Source organism: Mesocricetus auratus, unplaced genomic scaffold, assembly GCF_017639785.1.
Source record: "Mesocricetus auratus isolate SY011 unplaced genomic scaffold, BCM_Maur_2.0 Super-Scaffold_100010, whole genome shotgun sequence".
NCBI classification, from domain to species: domain Eukaryota; kingdom Metazoa; phylum Chordata; class Mammalia; order Rodentia; family Cricetidae; genus Mesocricetus; species Mesocricetus auratus.
Genome location: NW_024429194.1, coordinates 3,481,195 through 3,504,630, shown reverse-complemented (window position 1 = coordinate 3,504,630; position 23,436 = coordinate 3,481,195). Strand labels below are relative to the sequence as shown.

Below are 23,436 nucleotides of genomic sequence, written 5' to 3'. Positions count from 1 at the left end.
GAGTTGTGGGTGAGGGTTGGGCGGCGTTCCTTCGATGCATTCAGACATCCACTATATTGAGACTGTCTCTGAGCAAGAAAGGAATCAGCAGTCTGCAGATCAGCCCATTTACTGAAAGCCATATTCACCATGACAGAACCTTTCCCGTAAAATAAACAGAAGTGCACTGGTCCCTTGACATTTATCGTAACAGGATTTGACCTGCAATAACAGAGCAGAAAGGACCTAGAGGATGGCAGTTCTGTCTGTGCTGTTGGCATGAGAACTATCAAGAAATCCATAAGCAGTAAATCTAGCCAATTCCAGTTATCTGATACAGGTTTACCCCTGTCTCTTGATCATGAGAAAAGGGGGGACAAAACGGTGAATTCCCTTGCTTTTTGAAAAGTGCCAGTAAATGACCTGACTGGGGATAAGGCTTGAAATTATCTATACAGTTCAGTTAACATTGATCAAAACTTGTCTGGTGTTAACGCATGGAGTTGAGGCAGTTGGAAATTGAGTTAAGAACTGATTAATCGTTTCGTTGATTGTAGTTTCCTAAGGATGTGTTCTGATGTGTGTCCTACCCCACAGGTGGTGCTTGGCATTTTTCATTTAATGTGAAATTTTACCCACCAGACCCCGCCCAGCTATCAGAAGACATCACCAGGTATTTGAAAGATGGCTCTGGGAACAGCGGGCACATTGGGAGACTCACATAATCTCTTGAGTGCTCTGGGAAGAGCTTGCACACGTCTGGTCCCTTACAGTCACCGTCTCTCCGACCCTCCCGGGGAAAACATTCAGAGTTGAGATACAGCCACCCACCCCACCCACCACAGCCAAACTGGATGGGATTCAGCCATAAATGATAGAGCAACACTGAGTGGTCCTGATGCAAAACTTAAATTGCAGATATCTTCATATGCGTGCTCTGTACGTAACCAGCCTGATACTTCGTAGCTGTTGAGCAGTCAGAGAGAGAGAGAGAGAGAGAGATTGATGGAGAGAGGGGAAAGCATGAATAAATCTAAGGCTTAGCTTTCTCTCATGTGTCCATAAAATTTCGGGAAATGATGGATTTATTTTCTGGGAAAGAGGGTATTAAGAAAAAGATCTGAGGCACAATTGTCCCAGTGCAGTGGTTGAGCTTAGAGTATGAAGAGGGGTCCCCCTTTACAAGAGTACGTGATGTAACTTAATCTCTTCTTGCTCCTGTCCCAGATTACCCAAGACTGGTTTACAGATAGAAACTCGCTTGATGCTTTCTGGAGATTGAAAGGTCAAGTCAAGGGTGCTGATGTGAGAGGTTACATACAGACTGCCTGCTTATTACCGTGTCCTCTCCCCAGAGAGTTCCCCTGTAGCCTTTTGAAAACCACTGACTGCATTTATGCATGCTCTACAATCTTGATCAGATCATCGCTCAATGACACTGCCTCCCAACACATCAAACTGAGTGGGGCTAGCATTTCCAAATTTGGATTCAGGGGTAGAAGCTGGGACAACACAAACACACGCAGGACCATCCTTCTCCACTCATACGCCTTTGTAGATGTTTCCACCTTGCGCTTTGGAAGCCCCAACCCTTGCCGTGTTTGGTAGTGAGCTTATGACCAAAGTGACTTAGTCTTGTATGTGCATGGTTTTCTGTGTGTCTGGTGAGTGCGTGGTTTTCTTAGTAAACCTCACACCCTTTTAGAAGGATTCTCAAAGAAAAGAAATGACTTCCACTTGCTGCATAGAAAAATACGTTTACCAAAATCTTCCAGAAGGTGTTGACAATTTGTTCCAGGGGACTTCTTTGATATTTGCAGGAAATCGGAGAAAATTTCTATTTCATCTATTTAAAGATACTTTTGTCCAGAATTAAATTATTAGTTATGACTAATTTTGTGATTTACACACCCTAAATGTTCTTAGACTTATAACTGCATGCACAGTTCCTTTCTACTGTGTAGTGTCTGTAGAACCTGTGGAATGTGTAGGAAGCCTAGTATCTGAATTACACAGACTACTGGTAGCTGAACTTGCTTCCTGGAGGCCTGCAGACCTCTCTCTCACAAGTAGAGTAGGTGACTACGCGCGTCAAAGCTCGTGGGTGTCAGCACTTACCCTCCGTGTTTATCCGTGAATCTTTATTTAATTTTTATTTTATTTTTCCTTCATCTGTGAATCTCAGACAGAAGACAGATCGGCTACTGATGTAGTTTCTTTAGGACATCGCAGAACTATGTGGAAAATGCTTTTATATCTCCCCTACCCCCATTTAAAACTCTTCACCTATAATGACAAGAATCCCAGATTTCAAGGTGGGAGATTTTTATGGAATTTGTGTCAGCTAACTTCCAGGAAGTTGTCACACTAAAAAGAGTAGACATGGTTTGTTCACAGAAATGCAGCCACTGAGAACAGAATTCCTAAAACATAGCCACTGGGTTGTCTGAGGACGGCTTGGTCACATGAAAAGACCTGGCACCTAGATTTTTGGAATGGGCCCGCCCTGAAGGCTGCATGGGTCTGGTGGTTTTTGTATAAGAACGTCCTTTTATGTTACAAGTTCACCCCGGCTGGTTTCCGAGAGTGTGCAATACTAGGAAAGTGCATCTTTAAATGCCTTTCCCTCTGCGCTTGATGTGTCCTTCTTCTCAGCTCCCTGAATACTACCTGCAGCCTGGCAGTGTCTCCTTAACTAGACTGATTATAGTTGAAATCATTATAAGGGTATGCAGCATGCAGCGGTATCTTTAAAGATTTTACTGGCCTGGGAGAAACTGTTTATGATTATAAGGGTATGCAGTGTTGTCTTTAAAGATTTTACTGGCCTGGGAGAAACTGTTTATGAATACTAAGTGATTTCCGTTTTTGTTTATTCCTGATTCTTTGGGGGGGGGAGATCTCGCACATGTCTCGCACATGAATACCATGTTTTTAGAACGTGCTCACCCTGTACCGCCCCTCCCGACTCCTTTTGGTGTGTCCTAACGCCAGCTCTCTCTCTCTCTCCTTGTCCCTCCGGCCCCTGGAAGGTACTACCTCTGCTTGCAGCTACGCGATGACATTGTGTCTGGGAGGCTTCCCTGTTCCTTTGTGACCCTTGCCCTGCTGGGCTCCTACACTGTGCAGTCAGAGCTCGGCGACTACGACCCCGATGAGTGTGGCAGTGACTACATCAGCGAGTTCCGCTTCGCACCCAACCACACAAAAGAGCTGGAGGATAAAGTGGTCGAACTGCACAAGAGCCACAGGTTGGTTCAGAGAGAGCCCCCCCCACCTCTGTGCATTCTTTGCAGTGAGAGCATCATGGGACCTCTGATAGCAGGGAGACTGGGGGGTGGGGGAGGGAGTTGGACAGAGGCCACACACGGTTAAAATGATGGTGTGGGTAAACTCCCTCTCAGAACCTCCACAGGCATCCATTTGTGAATGTTCCTACAAAGCTGCCTCGTGACTATTTTCCCCAATGTATATGCTAGGAATCTCTTACCCACCATGCTTGGGAGCAGACATGCTTCAGATGCCCTGTGTTTTCAGACTATTGGGCAGTTGTGTAATGTAGCAGCAGCATGTCTTTGGGATGAAACAAGAGTCTGAATAGGAAACTTCATTCATGTTTCGTAAACACGGAAGTTTCATGACCTTCAGGTGGCGTTATACAGTATTTTTAGAATTCCTTGTGTGTTGTATCAGTGCTTTAGAAGATGCAGGTTTTTGGAAAGTTTCAGCTTTGAAAGTTTAGATGTGGGGAGTGCTCAAGCCTGTGTCTGCTGGTTTCCCAATGATGGGTTCCTTACACGATAGGAGGGAGTGAAGGGGGAGACTTTGCAGCCCAACCAGGTAAAGGAAAGCAGCTGACTGCCATAGGGGAGCAAAGGTGGCTAATTGTTTTTCCGTTTTCAACTCTAATTGATTGGAGAAGTTTAACGCTTACTTTCTTCTAATCAGAGGAATGACGCCAGCGGAAGCAGAGATGCACTTCTTGGAAAATGCCAAAAAACTCTCCATGTATGGGGTAGATTTACATCATGCCAAGGTATGCACTTTCACACCCTAGTCGGCTTGATTCTGTTATTGCCACAAGCTGGAATTTGGGCTTCATTTAGTGGGAATGAATACTTCTGTGTTTCAAACTGTCGTGGCCGGAACCCCGTTCCACGTTAAAACAAGTAGTGCTCATCTTTGTAGGGAGGTAGGTACCTACCTTCATGGCTCAGACTTACATTACTGCCGTTGGCTACGCCCAGTGGAAGACAGCCAGGCATGGGGTCTCTGCTGCCTGTTGATTCCACTGTAAACTTAATCCTGACCTAGCCCTAGTTTACCCTGCCTTCCCTGTGCTGATGTGTATGTACCCTTTGTACCCCAAATACCTTGCTCTTTCCCTCTTTGTCTGGACAGTCCTGCTCTTCTCTGTCTGTCTGTCTGTTTGAACTTGGCCAATTGTCCAACGCTGTGTTATATCTGTGATGTGTCAATTACTGTTTGTGCCCCTGTTTTAAAGCCCTACTAAGCATTTAGGGAGTTTACGTCACATATAAAGAACTCTATCTCTAAGATTCAGTCTCTCTGACATATATAATCAGTGCTTTGAAATATGATGCCTTTAAAAGTACAGCAGCTAAGAGTAGCCATTCAGGGCAGGGATTGCCTTACTGGCTGGAGTGATGCAGGGTTTGAAGTGCGTCTTGGGAAGGAAGGAGTTGGGATTAAGCCACAGGAGGGTTTTGATTGTGGTAGAGGATGGGCTAGCTTTCACTCTATGTCATGCTTTTCCTAGAATTTCCTACACAACATTGAGAGGATGAGTCCTTCACTACAAGTCTACTATTTAGACAGCTGTGAGCAAACATACTGTTAAAATACAGAGAAGCACTTAAAGTATTTATCAACAAAATATGTGAACTCTGTTGGGACTCTAGAGATGGAATCTTGTACTTTAGCCTTGTTCAAAAGGTCGGTCCTTAAAGATCGTGAGTTGTTTCTTCTGGCTGACACTGACAAGATAATATCAGTCCTGTATAAGAATACAGATCTGACTTCTGATAGATGTCCCCAGTTTCCCAGTCTGGAGCTCAAAAGATGGTGTGATTGCAGGCTTCCAAGGAAGCCAGACTCTTAAAGTGAGTTCTGAGGCCTAGAGATAAAGAAATCCCAGCTGGCCAACTTCGAGCGCACATCCCAGCCACCGTGGTGAAGAGAAGGAAGTCTGTGTTCTCTAAGTCCTGTTGATAAGTAGGGGAACTCTTGAGTTGACTTTTGGGGAGCAAGGCAGACCTACAGTGAGCTTAGACAGGAAAATGTAGACCTCTAGATTTCATGGGCGATATCTATGTGGTTTGATTGGTGATACCTTTGGCTCACCATGAACATCACCAAGGACAAGCACTTACTAAGTCACGTGTACTTTTAAGATGTCTATGGCCATGGCTGCGGCTCCTGCCAGGGGTACGCCAGTAGAGTAAATGCCAGGATCCTTGGTGTGTGTGTGTGTGTGTGTGTGTGTGTGTGTGTGTGTGTGTGTGTGTGATCACAGCAGTGGGTTCCTTTTTCACTCATTTTTTTCTTCATTATGCCAGATATACATTTGGAAAATGACCTCAAAATAAAACTAAGGACATACAGTGAGATTTTACTTTAAATCCCTTTTATATTTTCTCCATTTGTCTAAAAGGTGAGGAAATGAACATGAAAAGATAATCTGAGTGAATGCGGCGTGACTTTTGCCTTACGTCACGCGTCATGCACTGTGATTCATTTTCTACCTAGACATAAAGATTAGCGCATCCTTGGGGAAGTGCCACTCAGGATGTATCATTGCTGCCAGGAAAAAAAATCACACCACTTAGCATCGCGGTACCCACTGAACTTAAATAGATGGCTGCTTTTTATTTAATAATATGAGCTGAAATTATGCCAATTAGGAATAATGAATTACGGAAGCAGAATGCATCCTGTTATAGGATTTTATCTGAATATTAAGTATAACAAATGATTCAGTTGTAGACTTCATTTTTCTCATAAAGCCGCGCTCCATCGTTTCAAGAAGGAAATTGACTGAATTAAATTAGTGCTAATTTCTGGCCATCAGTGAGATGCGCGTCTCTCGTGTGGATGGCACAAGTGTCTTTGAGCTCAAGACCCCCTTAAACATTCTGGATTGCCATCTTGGACTCAAGAGCGCATCCTAAAGAGTAAACAACCATATGTGATGATGGTCTTGTACTTGGGGAGCCTATCCTGAATAATGTGTTCTCTTTTAGGAAATCTATATGTACTTCTTTGTCAATATCCATCCTAACTAGGTTTTGCCAAAGCTGTTTATTTGATGTAAGATTGTGAAGCATGCGTGTGCGTGTGTTTACACACATGTGTGTTCCCATCAGATGTCCTATGGATGGAAATACTGAAGGACAGTAATAGTTTAACAGTGACTCTGAACAGAGAGAAGGGCTAGGTGTGGGGACATAGACCTGTCGCCTGAGCTCTCCGGTGGCAAAGGCAGGAAGGTTGAGAGTTGGAGGCCACCAGAGCTACATAAAGATCTCAGCTGTCTGTAGTTCACCGGGAGAGCAAAGCCCCCGGTTAAATCCTCAATGCTGCAAGAAGGCATGAATGAATGAATGAATGTGATTTCAAGGGGTAACAGAACTTTTTGCCCTCATCAGGACAGACTGACACACCCCAGGTCTGCCTCCAGTGCCAGCACAGCAGGCGTGTGAATGCCACCACAGAGAAATGCCCCAAGAAGAACAATGGAAACTTCAATGTCCAGAGTCCTTGGGAGTATCCCAATCTGTGGCTATGGCAGAAATCTCTATACAGAAATACCCTTTGTTGTCATAGTTAATGAGCTGTGCTGGCCAGTAATGGGGGCAAAGCAGAGTGTGGCACAGCTAGGTGTCCAGGGAAGGGAGAGGAGGGGAGGCTTGGTCTCAGCACCACGGGCTGCCAGAAGGGAAGGCGATGAAGATGTCTTAGGGAGTCACACGCAGTAGGTGCACAGGAGGAAGGGTGGGCCTTCCCTTCCTTCTTTGTGTGTGAAGGACACAGTTTCCTTTATGTGAGCATACATAGGTAATAATGGAAATGGTTTTAATATCCCTTTCCTCTTTGGACAAAGGCGTAAAATCATTTATAGGCAAAGAGAATGACTCACAGAGCAGCTGTTGACGCATTGCCTCCTCCGGCTGGCCTGTCTGCTTATGCTGGCCACAGGGGCAGACTGGCTGGTTTTCGGGGTTCGATACCAGTGACTTTGGGGATGTCAGGTTACAAGTTCTGAAGTTGCATCTTCAAATTAAAGCCCCTCCAATAAGGGGCATTCCCCCCCCCCTTGTTTTGTTATAATGTGAAACCCTGATTTCAAGTCATCTCACTTTATGGAATAAGTTGATATCCAGCAGGGTGTTGTTTCCAAGCAAAGTTATCTGACTTTAAACTATTGCACTTTTTAGAACTTTAACGTTTTCGCCGGGCGGTGGTGGCACACGCCTTTAATCCCAGCACTCGGGAGGCAGAGGCAGGCGGATCTCTGTGAGTTCCAGGCCGGGCTGGACCGATAGCCTCCGAAACAATACAGAGAAACCCTGTCTCGTAAAAACCAAAAAAAAAAAAAAAGAACTTTAACGTTTTCAAGTGAAAGGATTTTCACTCTGGGAGCATCCAGCCCTCTTGCTCATGGTGAGGGACATAGAGACCTCCCACCACGTAGAAGAGCGGAGGTTCCCCTGTGCGGTGTGTTTCAATCACTCCTTCTCTACTTCTCTGGCGACTCCAAGCTGGGAGGCCCATGCCAACTACCAGACAGAGTCCTGAGTGTCACTTCCTGGGCGGGACCTGCTTGTGAAGCCTTCGGTGCACCTCACATACACTCTGATGCCATCCGGTCTTTTACCCTTCAGAGTCACCACAGAGGTCCATATTACAGATTTTGGTGGATAAAAACATTCAAAGGGGACAGACCTCACAATGACACCTCTTAAGTCAGGGTACTGGGCAACTCCACACCTCAGTGTTTTATAGTGAAGACTCTGTGTGTGTGTGTGTGTGTGTGTGTGTGTGTGTGCGCGCGCGCGCGCACGCGTGCAGTATGAGTGCTGTAAGTCTCATATACTCGGGTGAATTGATTTAACTTCACCAGCCCTCCACAATGAATAATACCATCATTAAAATGCTATTATGTTGTAGTGGTGTTTTAAAAATTGCAGCAGTATTTTTCATATTTAAATTAGTCGATTATAACTTCTGTCATGGAAACCTAAATCTTGTATGTGCAGAAAATGGAAATAAGTGAGATACCGCTGCATTATTTCTTTCAGGATTCAGAAGGAGTAGAAATTATGTTAGGAGTCTGTGCAAGTGGTCTATTGATATACCGTGACCGGCTTCGAATAAACAGATTTGCTTGGCCCAAGGTCCTGAAAATTTCATATAAACGGAACAACTTTTACATTAAAATCCGGCCAGGAGAGGTAAGTACACCCATATTTTCACAGGCTTCGGGAAGAAAGGCTCCAAATGCAAGCAGAAATATAAGCTATGTGTTTGTGAGTTCCAAGCTTTGTGGTACAGGGAGAATTATGTCTAAATGCCTCTGAGAATTTGTCATAGCTTTCTCCAGTAAATAGTAACAAAATGTTCCCTTCTTTTTAGGTTATTCAGACTGCATACATTAACTGAAAGAACTTTTAAAATCATATTTTAATGTAGAATCAAGATTCCTAACTAATGTTTGTATACTTCAGGCTGTGGCGAGGAGTTCTGTTTCTCTGTGTCCTGTTACAGTCTGACTCCCCATGTGTCCTCCTATAAATCTGGCTGCTCCCCCAAGTCAATAGCTTCAGGATACTATGCCTGAAGGTACAAGAAACACTGGAGCGGAGTTCTCAATGTGAATTAGGTAGCTTTTTTTTAATTAGACCAACTAAAAATAAGAATCGCTAATACTCTTTAAGCAACAGCACACACAATGAATTTATATCTTCCTTGATGATTTGTACATAGTAAGCCATAAATGCCTGCTCCTCAACGCACACTTAGGAGAAAACTAATAAATACCTAAAATTTTTAATAGGAGTGGTTAGTATATTAAAGGCTGTCAAACCTCAGAGATCCCTGCTCACTTACATCTCCGAACACTTTCTGGTATAATGCAAGGATCATCTCTCTTACGATTTTTTACCTCTTCACTGATTTCTGAGTGGAAAGTCATTTTTATAACTTAAAATATAAGGCTGGAGAAATGGCTCTGTGGTTAAGCACACTTGTTGCTTGTGTAGAGGACCTGGATTCGATTACCAGCACCTAATGGTGGCTCATAAACATCTGGGACTCCAGTTCCGGGGAATCTGAAGCCCTCTTCCAGAAGTTTCCTCAGGCACCAGCCATGAAAACAGTGTGCTTACATACATGCAGGCGAAAACACTCATTCATATGAAATAAACCTTTAAAATGTTTAAAAATTAAAATTTAGGACAAGAATCATATTTAATGTAAATGTGAAGTCATAATTATAGTCACATAATAAGTAAGTCACATGATTATATGTGAAATTGTAGTGTTTTAAATATAGTTCTTAAAAGATTATGTGATTAATCCCAGCACTCGGGAGGCAGAGGCAGGCGGATCTCTCTGAGTTCGAGACCAGCCTGGACTACCAAGCGAGTTCCAGGACAGCCTCCAAAGCCACAGAGAAAGCCTGTCTCGAAAAAACAAACAAAAAAAAAGATTATGTGATAATCACATAATGCATACATTCATTGGAATGCAGTGAAAACTTGAGTGATCATGCTTCTTGTCAGACAGTATGTTGAACATTAGAAGTAGGTAAATACTACCTGTCTTTCTCTTAAGGCATTTCCCACTTACTTCCCATTGAGCAGAGAAACAGTGAGTGCTGGAAGCTGTAATACTGTGTTACACACTAGATGGTGCCTGTAGATGTGGAGTGTGTTACACACTAGATGGTGCCCTGCAGATGTGGAGTGTGTTGCACACGAGACAGTGCCCTGCAGATGTGGCATGGGCAGTTTTGGGGGAAGTTGGAGGGCAGAGCTGGTGACATGTACTGACAGCCAGCCATGATCCGTGGAAGGTTTAAATAAGGACATAACACGCAGGAGGAAGCACTTTGCATTCGCAGGTTTCATAATGAAATCCAACTACACAGTGTGACCATGTGAGAGGACCCAAATGGCTCGGGAGGCTGTAGGAAGAGAATGGAAGGCACAGGCTTGCAGGAAGGCTCTAGGAGGGACTGGCAAGCTCCAGGGCAGAGTAGGGAAGGGGGGTGACTGTAGAAGTTTCCTTTTACTTCCCCGAGAGTCAGAGGCTTAGGTTCCCGAGGGAAAGTTTGGGTCAATTTTTCAGAAAATAACTAGGATTGAAATTCTTTTAACACAGATCTACTCCCTACTCATCAGTTTCTCTTGGTTGAAATTATTAAGTTTACCGTTTTCTTTTTTGCATTAAATTTTAAGAATCAGAAAGGAAAACCAAAGTCAGACATCATGAAATAAAGGTCTTCTTTTTTTTTAAGTGTCAGAATGGCTCAGTCACTTGGTAGGCTTGCTGGGGTCAAGACAGACTTTAAGGATTAGCTCTTGCACAGTAGACAGTAGGTCATCACCAGCTGTGTACAGCCTATTGAAGGTCTTTGGCACGGCATAAATTTCCCAAAGAATAAGGAAGGGTTCAAAAGGAAGCCCTGATAAGTTAAGGAGAGGGGAAGCAGGAAGAGCATCACAGGGAGAAGCAGACAGACAGCCGTGGACGTTAGGGACTACGTGCCATGTGACGTCAGTCCCTGGGGGGGGGTGATCTGCTAGCAACTCTGTGGGCTACACAGGGGGCATGCAGAGAGTGGGCCAAGGAAAATGCGTTATGAACAAGTAAGGGTTGGGAAGCAGTGAGCTATCAGAGGCTGCAAAAGGGTGGTTCCTTGTCTATAAATCTGAAAGAGAGCGGCGAGTAAGGCTTTGGTCCTGGCAGAAGCAGGTGCAAAGGAACTTGTATCCCCAGTACTCATATTTAAAGGTTAAAAAAACTGCCGGCGGCATGCAAGTTCTGCAGATACTAGCCGGAGCGGGGGAGACTTCGGCGGACCAGGGGCCGCTCATCCTGTGCTAGGGGCAGCGGAAAACGGGTCTGCTCCCACGAATGAGCAGCTAGAGGTGGAGAGTGGAGTGAGGCTTTCCACGGGCGGAAGGAGGGAACTGGGTTGGATGGAGATGGCCACCAGATGAGGCTGCGCTTGGAGGAGCAAGGTCTTCCAGTGCTCTGAGCTCCGTCAGTAAATAGAGCCGGCAATGAATCTGACATTTCAGAACACGTAGTAGTAGTAGTAGGGATGGTTTGCAGTATTCTCAGCATTGATTCACGTGCACGCGCGTGAGGTGCCAAATGTGCCAAACACCCCTGGTCCAGTCATCACATTGAAATTACACAGTGTATACTCCAGAAATATGTACACTTAACTGCATGATGATAAAAAATTTTGAAAACAAGAGGAGAGAAATCCCTCCCAGCATCTTAAACGGAGATCGGGCTGACTCGTCAGCCCCTGGCCTGGGCAGGGGCGTCCTGCTCTTAGATGTTAGGTGCAGGACTAAAGGATGGTATTTAGTCAGCAGTCACAGTGCTTACCCGGACCTTCAGAAAACCACAACTTTTCCAACTACCGCTGTGGGAAGGGCCAAAGCAAATTAAACTGGGCAAGGCAACCTTTAACGCATTTCCCGGTTCCCCCAGTCACCTCAGCAAGCAGGAAGGAAGAGGTCAGTGGGAATCATATCCCCCACGCCTGCTTATAGCTCACCTTGGTGCTTAGCCGCAGGAGTTACCTTTGCTGTTGAAATCAACAGCCCTGTAGGCCTGCGCTTGGGGATTAAGCCTGTATGTGTGAGTCTGCCCTCTGCTGGCCGGATGTTTGACGCCTGCAGACACTGGAAGCGGCTGTGCATCCGGGAAAATAACACTAAAATATGACACACAGGGAGGACAGATATTTCACCTTGAAGGCTTAAGTGACTCGCTGAGCACCATCTGAAGATTCCCAGCTAGTTGGGAAATGTGAAAATATGCCCTGCCAGTCTGTGATGTGAATAATACAGAGAGGTGTTGGCAGTCGGCACTTATAAAAAACACAGGGGAACTCAGCAGTTCAGAGCAAAGCATCAGGTGTGCAGAAAGGATATGTATTTTCAGGTAGGTGCTAGAAAAAAATGCTATTTCTATATCCGCAATAGACTGCTTCTTACTTTTGGTTTAATTTCTGAGGATTTGAAGTCAGGTCCTTATGCCACCGACAAAACACAGAGACATAACTTAAAATGAGATCGGGACGAATTGATCTCGAGGCAATCCCCGTGTCTCACGGTTGGTGAGGTGGGTGATCGCACGGATTGTTGACAGCTACCCACACTGGTCAGGCATTTTTTTAAAGGTGGTAGATAAAAGATGGTTTTTGAAATGAGTGCATTCCCAGTATGAATTCCGCATGCCGACAGTCGACTCGGTAGGTAGCCAAAGGAATTATGGCAGACCGTAAGTCTGTAAACTATTTGCAGGGCTTTCATTTGCAAGACACCAAACTGAACTCTGCTCTTTTCCTGTGTTCTTAATTCTTTAGTTTGAACAGTTTGAAAGCACCATCGGGTTCAAATTGCCAAACCACCGCGCTGCCAAGCGCCTCTGGAAAGTGTGTGTGGAGCACCATACGTTTTTCAGGTACGGGGAGGATACTTAGGCTCCTACCTAGCAAAATTTTGAACTGTTGGGGGGCCACTGGTGCTAGGGGGAGTAAACAGTTACGGAGGAAAACATCGTGGGCCCTTTCTACTCCTGTAATCACAGGGTCACTGTTTCTCCTCTTTGTCCCTCTCTCCTTCCTCTGTTGGGGAGGAGGGGCACGGGCACACGCACAGAGGTCAGAGGACAAAGTTGGGTGTCCATCCTCACGCCCACTGTGCTCAAGATGAGCCCTGTTGCTCACTGCCGTCCACAGCAGGCTGAACTCCCCTCATCTCCCTGCAGGCACATTTGTGTCACAGGATCCACCCCGCCCAGGCTTGAGTGGGCTCTGGGGACCTGAACTCGGGTTCTCATGATTCTGTGGTACCCCTCTTCATCTCTCTTTTTTTTTTTTGAGACACAGCCTCACTGTGTGGTGCAAGCTGTCCTGAGGCCCCTAATCCCCATCCCTCCACCTCCTGAGAGCTGGGATCATAGGCCTATGCTGGCATACCCAGCTCACGCTGAGCTCCTTGGATAGGAATCCTGAAGGACCAAATCTCAGTAATTTTCCTTAATTTGTCTTGCATTATCCACTCTTGACCTTTTCTTTATTACTGTGTGTTTTCATCATTTTATTTATTTCATAGTTTTTAAAGTATCCTGTTCCGTGGTGTGTGTGTGTTTGTGTGTGTATGTGTGTGGTGTTGGAAACAAGGTCTCCCATAGCCCAGGTTGACCTTGAACTCAACTCACTGTGTAGTTGAAAATGACCTTGAGGGGAGGGTGTCCTTCTGTGTATATGTTTCTCTTATCAGTCTCTTATTGGTTGATGAGCCAATGAGGCAGGAAGATAGGTGGGACTAGGACAAGGAGAATTCTGGGAAAGGTAGACAGAGAGAGACCACCAGAAAACAGTCGCCATGTACACCACAAAGAAGTAGCAGATCCAGACCCTTCTCTGGCAAGATAAGACCACATGAAAATACTTGGCTTGGTAGAAATGGGTTTATAATTAAGACAGAGCTAGCCAATAAGGAACCCTAGTCATCAGCCAACATCTAACAACATGACCTTGAACTTCTGACCCTTCTATCTCTGTCTCCTAAATGCTAGGCCTACAGGTGTGTACCCAACTTAATATTTCTTTTTTCCTTTTCTTTCTTTCTTTGTTGTTTTTTTTTTTTGTAGTGCTGGGGATAGAACCCAAGGCCTTGGCATGCTAGGCAAGCATTCCTATACCCTCTGAACATTCCTCTCTCTTCTGCCTAGACCCTATTTTGCTTCAGTCTCTGTGTAACATCCCTAGCTAATGTATATTGTGTTGATCATGTTTCCTATAAATTCAGATTCATTTCATCACACATTTGTTGAACAGAAGAAAGCAAAACAAGCAGCTTTAAGGACTGCCTGCGTGTGAATTAATTTTTTCTGCTGTTTAATTTAATGCCTTTAGACTATTGCTGCCAGAAGCACCTCCAAAGAAATTCCTGACCTTGGGCTCCAAGTTCCGTTACAGCGGGAGGACTCAGGCGCAAACGAGAAGAGCTAGCGCATTGATAGACCGCCCGGCGCCTTACTTCGAACGCTCATCCAGCAAACGTTACACCATGTCTCGCAGCTTGGATGGAGGTAGGCATTGCTAACTGGCTCTCCGTAGCTCTGCAGCAGGGCATGTGAAACGACCGTGAGCTTTATGTGAACAGGGTTATCCACGTGTACTCTGAGAAATGGTGTCATGTGGGTCTGAGCAGCTGAATGGCAGGTTTTGAACACTCTCATCTCCAAAGAACACTATCTGTGTCCAGTCTGTTTTATTGTGAGCTCGTGTTGGAGTACGTCAGAACTTGGGGAATGAGGATCTTATCTTTAACAGGTAGGTCCTCGAGGACTAACTGGAAAAGAACTATAAGTTAAAGACGTCTCTAAAAATTAGAGAGAATGAAAGTTATCAGTCAGCTTGTGAAAAGTGGGAGAGAGTATCTCAGTGGTGAATGGCCCTGTCTACTGTCTAGTCGAACACAGGCTGCCAGAGATGACCCCAGCAACTCCTGAAGGGAAGGGCATAGTGCCAAGATGTCAGTAAGAGTGGCTTTGTCTGTGGTGTGCAATGTTATCCCCTACAGCAGAAGTTATGCTTTGTCCTCCAGAGTGTACCAGCAATGGTGACACTCAAGACCTGGTTCTGGGCAGGGCTGTGGTACCTAGCTCAGCACATGGCCATGGCTTGACTGATCCATGGAAGACTGGTCCTGGATGAGTAAAGAGTTAGACGTTTCTGAAAGGTGTACACAATTTTAATAGGTAAGCCTAGATGGAAAGAGAAAAGTTAGATTGCCTAGGGCCCTCTTCACCCATCTGTAACTTTCTGCTGACCCTCGCTGGGTCTCAGCTCCCCTCAGCCCACCCCCCACATCCCCCAGTTAAGAAGCGGCCATGCTCGTACTGCGGATGCCATACCGTATATATTGCTGGTATGGAGGCAACACTCATACTAAATACATAGGAAAACACATTCATAGCCCAAGCTCCGTGGCCCTCCGTTTTAGTCATGTTTAAAAAAAAATAGACGTAAGACCACCTTCAACAGGATTGTTATGAAGAGTAAAGAGATGATGTATGGGAAAGCGTTCTCGGTGCTGATGTAATTGTCACTGTAATTATTCCGGGTAATCCTTAGAGGCTTTGTAGGCTGGCCGCATGGATGGCAAACAGCCTTCGTATTTGAAGGCTCTGACTCTACAGTCAACCAAATGCAGGCTGGGAATGTGGGTTGAAAATACGAGTGACTCCAGGGTGGGTGGAGTTGGCCCAGGACTCCAGGTTCAGCTTTGTCCCCAGCAGACAGATGATGGTAGACAGGCGTACAGAGAACTGACAGATAGATAACCACAAAAAAAAATCACATTCATACTGAATGCACAAAGACTGTTTTATCATTCTCTGAACAGTACAGTATGATAGCTAGCTACATATTATTTACAGTAGAGGTAGCTTGAACACTACAGGCAGATGCGCACAGATTGTATTTGAAAAGTGTGCCACGCTCTGTAAGGGACCAAGGAATCTGCAGATTAAATGTGCGGAGAAATGCCGGGACGACCCACGGTAGGTGCCGAGAGAGAATGCCGCCGTTCCGCGTCTTTCTGCATCCCTAGACCCAAGGCCATTTGCAGTTGGTTTAAGACGTGAGGATCTCCCTGTTAACGCCAAAGCCTTTTCTTTCTGCTCCTTAGAAACTCTCTGCTAACAATTTGTGTGTCCTCCAAGTCGATATTTGAAGAGGGCTCCATAGAATCTCATGCCTTTCTTTCCGCTGAATACCCCCTACTTTGTTCAATGGCGTGCACCCGTGGGGGGGGGATGGAGCAGGGGGGATACAGTCGTTGTCAGTGTTGTTTTCCTCGTGGTCTTTGTGTGGAAATGGCTGTTGAGGAAACAGAAGACAATTGTGAAATCAATGCACTAATACCATGCTGTCTCTTCCTTTCTTCCCAAAAACGATGTTAGTATGTGTTGTCTCGCTCTCTGTTGCCCTGCCATTCCAGTACGTTTTTCTGACGCGGAGCTGGCTGCCGTGTCTGCATGTTGGAACACTACACTGCTTTTTTGACAAGACGGCAGCCTGCATATAGCAGTATAACAGGCTGCCAAAAAAAAAAAAAAAGTATCTCATGAGCTTTTTATCACCACAAAGAGGCAGAGAATATCTTAGTGAAAGATTTCATTTGGAATCCTTTTTGTTTTGTTTTCTTTTTGTTGGTGTTTTAAAGTACCTAAAATAGTAACTCAGGTCATATCTTAGTCTACAGTCAACTGTGGGGTATTTGAAAAGACATGTTTACAAATTCCAGCGTGCTTTCATGATACCTAAGCCCTAAAAGAGTGACTAGCAAAGTTTAAAATTGATCTGGATGAAGCATCTTTCACTAAGGCAACAGCTGGGATGCAGGCTGAGCCTCACATCCCTAAGCTAATGTGGTCTGCCTCTGTGTGGGTCGAGCTGGGATGCAGGCTGAGCCTCACTTCCCTGCGCTCACATGGTCTGCCTCTGCGTGGGTCGAGCTGGGATGCAGGCTGAGCCTCACTTCCCTGCGCTCACATGGTCTGCCTCTGCGTGGGTCGAGCTGGGATGCAGGGCTGAGCCTCACTTCCCTGCGCTCACATGGTCTGCCTCTGCGTGGGTCGAGCTGGGATGCAGGCTGAGCCTCACTTCCCTGCGCTCGCATGGTCTGCCTCTGGGTGGGTCGAGCTGGGATGCAGGGCTGAGCCTCACTTCCCTGCGCTCGCATGGTCTGCCTCTGCGTGGGTTTTGCTTGCTAGCAGCGATTTGTCTTGTTTTCCCCAAATAGTAGTGATGAGAGTGAATGTGTGTACATATCCCTCGTGGCAGTCTGTTTCAAATGCAGTGGCAACTAAAACATTTCCTTACATCAGTGGAGAGGAATGTCCTTCCAAAATTTATAGTCTCTGCCAAAACTGTTAAATACTTTGTAACTATGCTTTGAGGTTTTGTGCCGTAAGAGGGACGAACCTTTCAACACTGGGAAACAGTGGAAGTAATTCCATTGCTCCTTAAGTAGACGCCACTTGCATGGGTACGTACACAGTCACGTGGTCAGAGGACCTGCTGCAAGTACTGCTGGGAATTCTTGAGCTTAATATGAATCTGGTGCGAGCATCCAGCCAATGATCTTGGGGATAAAACCATCCTCCCTTCCTTTAGCCCCTCCCCACTCTCACCAGAGATACGCGAATGCTAAGCATTATCCTAGGGTTTAAGACATGGACATGTGAATCATTTGTAAAGCGCTGGTCCGGACAGAGAGACATTGCTTGGACAAAAGTCCCCGAAGCTCTCTTGTGCCTTACGCAAAACCAGCCTGATGTTTTTATACTGGTGCTTTCCTCCTAGAAAGAAAAGGTACAGTGTGGCATTGCTGTTCTGTCTTCTGACTCGACTGTTCGGGATTTTATTTCCTCCCCCGGCTGTGTCTGCTTTTAGCGTCAGTGAATGAAAGCCATGAAATATACATGAAGGACTCTATGTCTGCTGCAGAGGTTGGCACAGGCCAGTACGCCACGACCAAGGGCATCTCTCAGACCAACTTGATCACCAGTGTGACTCCAGAGAAGAAGGCCGAAGAGGAGCCCGTTGAGGAAGAGGACAGGAGGAAGAAGGCTGAGGAAGCCACCCCTGTCGCAGCCCTCCGGCATGAGGGAAAGGTACAGCTCCCGGCTGCCTCCTAGAACTGTCCTTGCCCTGACTAAATGGCTCAGTGGTTCTGAGAAGGTAGACCAGGGGTGGAGGGGGTGTCCCGACCCCTACACTGGTCATGCTCATGTCGGGGTCTACATTATTATTATTATTATTATTATTATTATTATTATTATTATTATTAATTATTATATTCTCTTAAAGTTGTTTCCTTAACCTTTTTGGGGAAATTTTTAACAAGGAATGTGTTTTACAAGACTTTCAACAGCTGTTCTGGATGGATCTCTTAAAAAAAATACTTTCGATGGCGCGGTAATTTTTTTTTTCCTAATTGGACTCGCATTATACAATTGTCACCAAAGCTATTGTCCGTTTCTGGCCCCAGTCCCCTACCCAGTATGGTACGTTTCTCTTAGCTACTAAGGAAACACGTCTCCATTTTTTTTTCTCTGATGACATGTACGCTGAGTGTCGGTAACCTGTGTGTTTGTGTCTAGTCTCTTAGTCTTCTGACTATAATCTGCAGGAAGTGACCTGCTGCAATGAGAGAGAAAAGCGGTTTTGACATAAGAGCACTTTTCATTCGCTGCGCTTTGTGATGTCACTTCCCCAGAATTAGATTCCTCAAATTGTAAAGGGAAGCCTTTTCCTTGAGAGAAGCCTTCCCGCCAGCCTGGTTCTAGAGCCGCATCAGTCCCAAATAAACACACAGGAGGCTATATTAATTATGAAGCTGTTGGCCTTGCTTGTTTCTTACTGGCTAGCTCTGACTTAAGTAATTACCCCATAATAGTTAATCTAAGTATGTCTCTTACCAGAGAAGTTTCCGGGCTTCCTACCCCATGGCGTTACATCTCCGACTCTCTGTGTTTCTCCTTCCCAGAGTCCTCCTGGACTCCTAGTCCCACCTATCTAGATTCCTATTGGCCAGCAGTGCTTTATTGACATAATCACAGGACTTCCCGCATCATCAAGTGTTAGTTTTTAACTTTCAGATTGATTTCCAGTGATCTGATATTACAGCAACTTCCTGTAATTGTACAGGGCCCATGAGGCGGGGGGGGGGGGGGGACAGGGGGGTAGGTGGGAAATGAACCGTCTTACACCCTCCGGGTTATCCAGAAATGCAAGGGTTTGATTCCCTGGTGCTTGGTTGCATAGAAATGTTCTTGGGAAAGAAAGAAATAAACAAAAACAGTGTATGGGGCTCCTAAGCAGGTAGCTAGTTCAACGGATGAGCAATGCCGACCTTTCTGAGAATGTGACTTAGTGATAAGGGACTTGCCTAGGGTGTGTGGACACTCAGTTTAATGTCCAACACCTAAACTGAACAAATAAACACTTTCTGTCGAAGATGAAAATTCTTCAAATCGCCCAGCCTACCATTCTGCTCTTCCTTTCACAAAACAATCGGCACAGAGTCAGAAACGATGGCCAGGCCTTTGGATCACTTCTGCTGTCCAAATGTGCTGTGTTCTAAATTTGGCATTTGCATTCTCCTCATCACTTAAGCCCGTGTCAGACCTTATAACTGGGGCGTGGGGGAGAGGGATAATCCGCCTGGAATGCAAACATGGATGGTTCTTACCCCTGGTTGTTTCCGATTTTCCTGAGATTATCAGTGCCCTCACATGATTCTCATGACTGTGAAACTACACTTGAATGACAGGCAAAAAGAAAGGATTTTTATGTTTGCTCCCAAAGTAGGTCCTGGTTTTCTTCTCCTTTTGTTTTGTTTCTGAGAGGCCATCCTGTGACCTTGACAGGTAGGAAGAAGCAGCTGTCCTGGGGAAACAGAAGGACATAGAAAGCTACCTTAGTAATCTCAGTCCCCGGGAAGATGGCATTTCAGCAGAGCTCTCTGGGAGGCTGTAGCTGAGTGCTGACAGGCGCTGGCTGTCTTCGTTTCCCCACTTAGAAGCTGACTTTCCAAAAGCACTCTAATACACGGCACAGGAGATGGAACCATAATCTTATTCTTTTCCATCTTCAAAGGCTACATAGAGGCTGCTTATTTTTGAACCAAAATGAACATCCACTGCTGGGAATAACGTCTAAGAGACTGTTTGACTGTTTTCCAGGCTGCCTGGGGAGGGACGTGTTGTCGTAACTAATAACCAGGGCAGTGTCTCACTGCCTAGGGAGGGAGAGCGGCCTTCAGGGAGGGAGAGCAGCCTTCATGGAAGAGCCGCTTGTAACATCTGCATTGTTCTTTAGCTGAGTGAGGTTTATACAGATCGCTGTTTAGGATGCAGTGTTTAATGTCGAGTATGAGTATCCGAGAATCATTCCAAAGGCTGACATATCCCGATAAACTTGTGTCTGGGCATTGTCTCCATCCATTTCCCCATACCTCAGATGTGATTTTATTTGTGCATTTTCTTCCACTTTGTTGCTATATTTATCACTTCTCTCTAAGTCAGGATTGGATAACCTCCACCAAGCAGTGTGAGTAATTTTCATGCTCTCAAGCTGCTAGGTAACACACACACATGCACACACTCACATACACACACACTAACATACACACACTCATACCACACACACAGGCATGCACACTGACACACACAGACACACACACAGGCACACACTCACACACACTCACATATACTCACATATACACACACTCATACACACACTCACTGACACACACTCACATACACACTCACACATACACTTACACTCACATACACTTGCTCACATACACACTCACACTGATACTCACAGACACACACACACACACACACACACGGCAAGGGGAGCAGCTGAAGAAGGCTGTGTCAAGCTCCACGTGCCATGGCCTTGAAGTCGCTGTGGTATAGGAGCCCCTGTGCTTTGCCCCAGCCTGCTTAGTGGCTTTGGCCACGGAAACCGCCGGGGTCCCAGAAAGCGGCATCCATTCTCCAACCTCATAAAAGCAGGAGCTCATAGGAGCACTTTGGCGGGAATGCACGTGTGCATGCTGTCAGTTGTGTGAAGGATTCAGACCTCAGTAGTAAGCATATATCTAGAGAAATCGGTAGGCTAGGCTGAGAAATTGCATCTTTCCGTTAAATGCAGACCATATGTAGCAGAAAACGAACACACAGAAACCATGTTCCAAGAATTTTTTTGTTTCTGGTTCACTTACTTAAGTCACTCACTGGTGAGAGCCCAAGTCCTGTTTAGCCACCTAGATAAACAAACCAAACTGGATGACTCGGAGGAGCCTCCATTCTCTACCATGCTCACTGCTGCTGGCCCCCAATGTCATCTGTAACTTATCACACGTATCAGACAGGAGTGGGGGCAGAAACTTCCCCGTTGGGAAAACCGTCCGTTTGTTTGGGGTCTAATTGGCTAACCGAGGAAAGGAAGGTGGCTGCAAATTATTTTTAACCCAACCAGACTTAGAATCGCATTCCGTTTTATTTTGAGCCCCGCCGAGCCGTGGGGGCTGGTCTGTTACCTGGAGATCAGGAGGACGGACAGATGCTGTTGAAAGTCTTGGTTTCCATTCCTTAGAGTTGTGCGCCCTTGGGCGGGGTTTATGAGTGACCTCTGCTCTGACTTTTGTCACCTTGGCCTGTGTGTGATGGCCTGCCGGGAGAGCCCTAGTCCTCCTGGGTGTGGCCGCCCGCCGCCGAGCAGCGGTGATGGCTTTTAAGACTCTCGTTTTTAAGGTTTTTTTTAATGCTGATGCCCGTGAGAAGGTTGACTAATCGCACTTTTCTTTTTGTCCTTTCGCATCCATGTTTGCTGCTTCCCGTCTTTTCTCTGTCTCCTTCACGCATCGTCAGTCACCCAGGCATGGCGCTGCTGCCTCCCGCCCCTTGCCACCCCCACCGGCCCCTCTTGACCCTGCACCCCCCACAGAGCTCCGCAGGAGGTGCAAGGAGAATGAAAGCCCCTTTATGGGTTCTGTGCCGCCTAAAGCTGAACCAGCCTCGGAGTCGGAGTCGGATGGCCAGGGGAAGGCTTGCCTAGGGGACCAGGACGTGGCCTTCAGTTGCAGGCAGCAGACTGGCAAAGGAGCCACGCTGTTTTCCTTCTCCTTGCAGCTCCCCGAGTCATTCCCCTCGCTCCTGGATGAGGACGGGTACCTCTCCTTCCCCAACCTGTCTGAAACCAACCTCCTACCCCAGAGCTGGCAGCGGTTCCTGCCCATCCGCTCACCCTCCCTGCTGCCCTGCTTCCTCTTCCTCTTCTTCTTCCTGCTGTCTGCCTCCTTCTCCGTGCCATACGCCCTCACTCTCTCCTTCCCTCTGGCTCTGTGCCTCTGCTACCTGGAGCCCAAGGCGGCCTCCTTGAGCGCCTCCCTAGACAATGACCCGAGTGACAGTTCAGAGGAAGAGGTGTGTACCTCAGCGTAGAGCACACTTTCCCCTGCTGCGTGTTCTGTGCTTCAGTCCGAGCCGGTGTTACAGCTGGCTGCCGCCATGGAGGTTCCTGCTTTCAGGGCCTCGTTTACTGTCTGTGCCGCCACTATGTGGAGGGTTTTTTGTGTTGGGGGAGTCCAAGCCAGGCCCCAGGGTTAGGCACAACACTGTGGGCGTGGCAGCCTATAGCAGACCCCAGTCATTCTGCTGGCCACTGAATTCTGGCATGGGATAACCAGGCCTTCTGCCAGAACTCAGTCTCAGATGTCTCGTCCACCATGGAAAGGCCATGCCTTTGTCATGGATTCTGTTCAGTTGCCGTTCTAGCGGATTAAATCTCATGTAAATACAAGTAGATAGCTTGTGACGTAAAAATAAGATGCTAGCACCGATGGAGTGACCTAGTGGTCGTGCTAAAGGTTGAATAGCATCGTGTTCGAGTAGCTTTCCCAGATCGCCCCTGTTTCTACACACACACACACACACAAACACGCCAAGGACCCAAAATGCTTCCAGGGCCCTGTTAGATATAACTCCTCATTGTCGACAGAAGGAGTGCCTACCACAGCTTGTAGTACCCGCATGACGTCACTCATTGGTATAGCCAGAAGAAGGACCAGAAAGAGTCCCATGAACTACATATGTAGTGCTGTGGTGTCCAGAAAAGGTCAGGACAACATCTATTTGAGGGTTCGCCGCCCCCTCTTATGCTAGCCATACTTGTGTTTGTATCAGACAGCAGTATCAGACCCAAATGCCTGTCCACATTTTGTAGTGTGGTACAGCCAGGTGTCTCTGGCGCTTAGAACAGGTATCCTTATAGAGGGAGAGAAACCTGAGTGTTCAGCCTGCCCATCTCCCTCATGCCAGCCAGCCACTAACTAGGTGAGTTGGTGTTAACTAGCAGCTTTTCCTTCTTAATTGCTCTCCTTCCTGGCGGCTCCACGGCCATGGGAACAGCACAGTAGCTTCCCTTTTTAAGGACTTCAGCCAGAGCCCAGGGAAAAGAATAGAAGCTGACACTCCCCCCCCGTGGCTCCTGGACAGCATGTCCTCACCCTCTGGCACCTCTCCCTGGGAGTCCCAAACTTGCCTCTTCCTGCAAAGCAAGCACTTTATGTGACAGGAGACAAGCCCAGGACTCCTTGC

At 46.4% G+C, this 23,436-nt stretch overlaps 1 protein-coding gene across 21 annotated transcripts in view; it reads left to right on the top strand.

Moving 5' to 3' along the window:
• Epb41l3 (erythrocyte membrane protein band 4.1 like 3) overlaps positions 1–23,436 on the top strand; it is a 211,674-nt gene that overhangs the window by 165,892 nt on the left and 22,346 nt on the right. For 9 of the 21 annotated variants that reach the window (XM_040752870.1, XM_040752872.1, XM_040752874.1 and 6 more), the window contains exons 6-13: positions 577–652; positions 3,012–3,230; positions 3,928–4,015; positions 8,301–8,453; positions 12,611–12,708; positions 14,168–14,343; positions 17,717–17,937; positions 21,709–22,263. In XM_040752870.1, coding sequence (XP_040608804.1) covers positions 577–652; positions 3,012–3,230; positions 3,928–4,015; positions 8,301–8,453; positions 12,611–12,708; positions 14,168–14,343; positions 17,717–17,937; positions 21,709–22,263 — 1,586 coding nt within the window. The remainder of the gene's footprint in view (positions 1–576; positions 653–3,011; positions 3,231–3,927; positions 4,016–8,300; positions 8,454–12,610; positions 12,709–14,167; positions 14,344–17,716; positions 17,938–21,708; positions 22,264–23,436) is intronic. The other 12 variants (XM_040752875.1, XM_040752880.1, XM_040752882.1 and 9 more) reach the window with 3 other exon arrangements.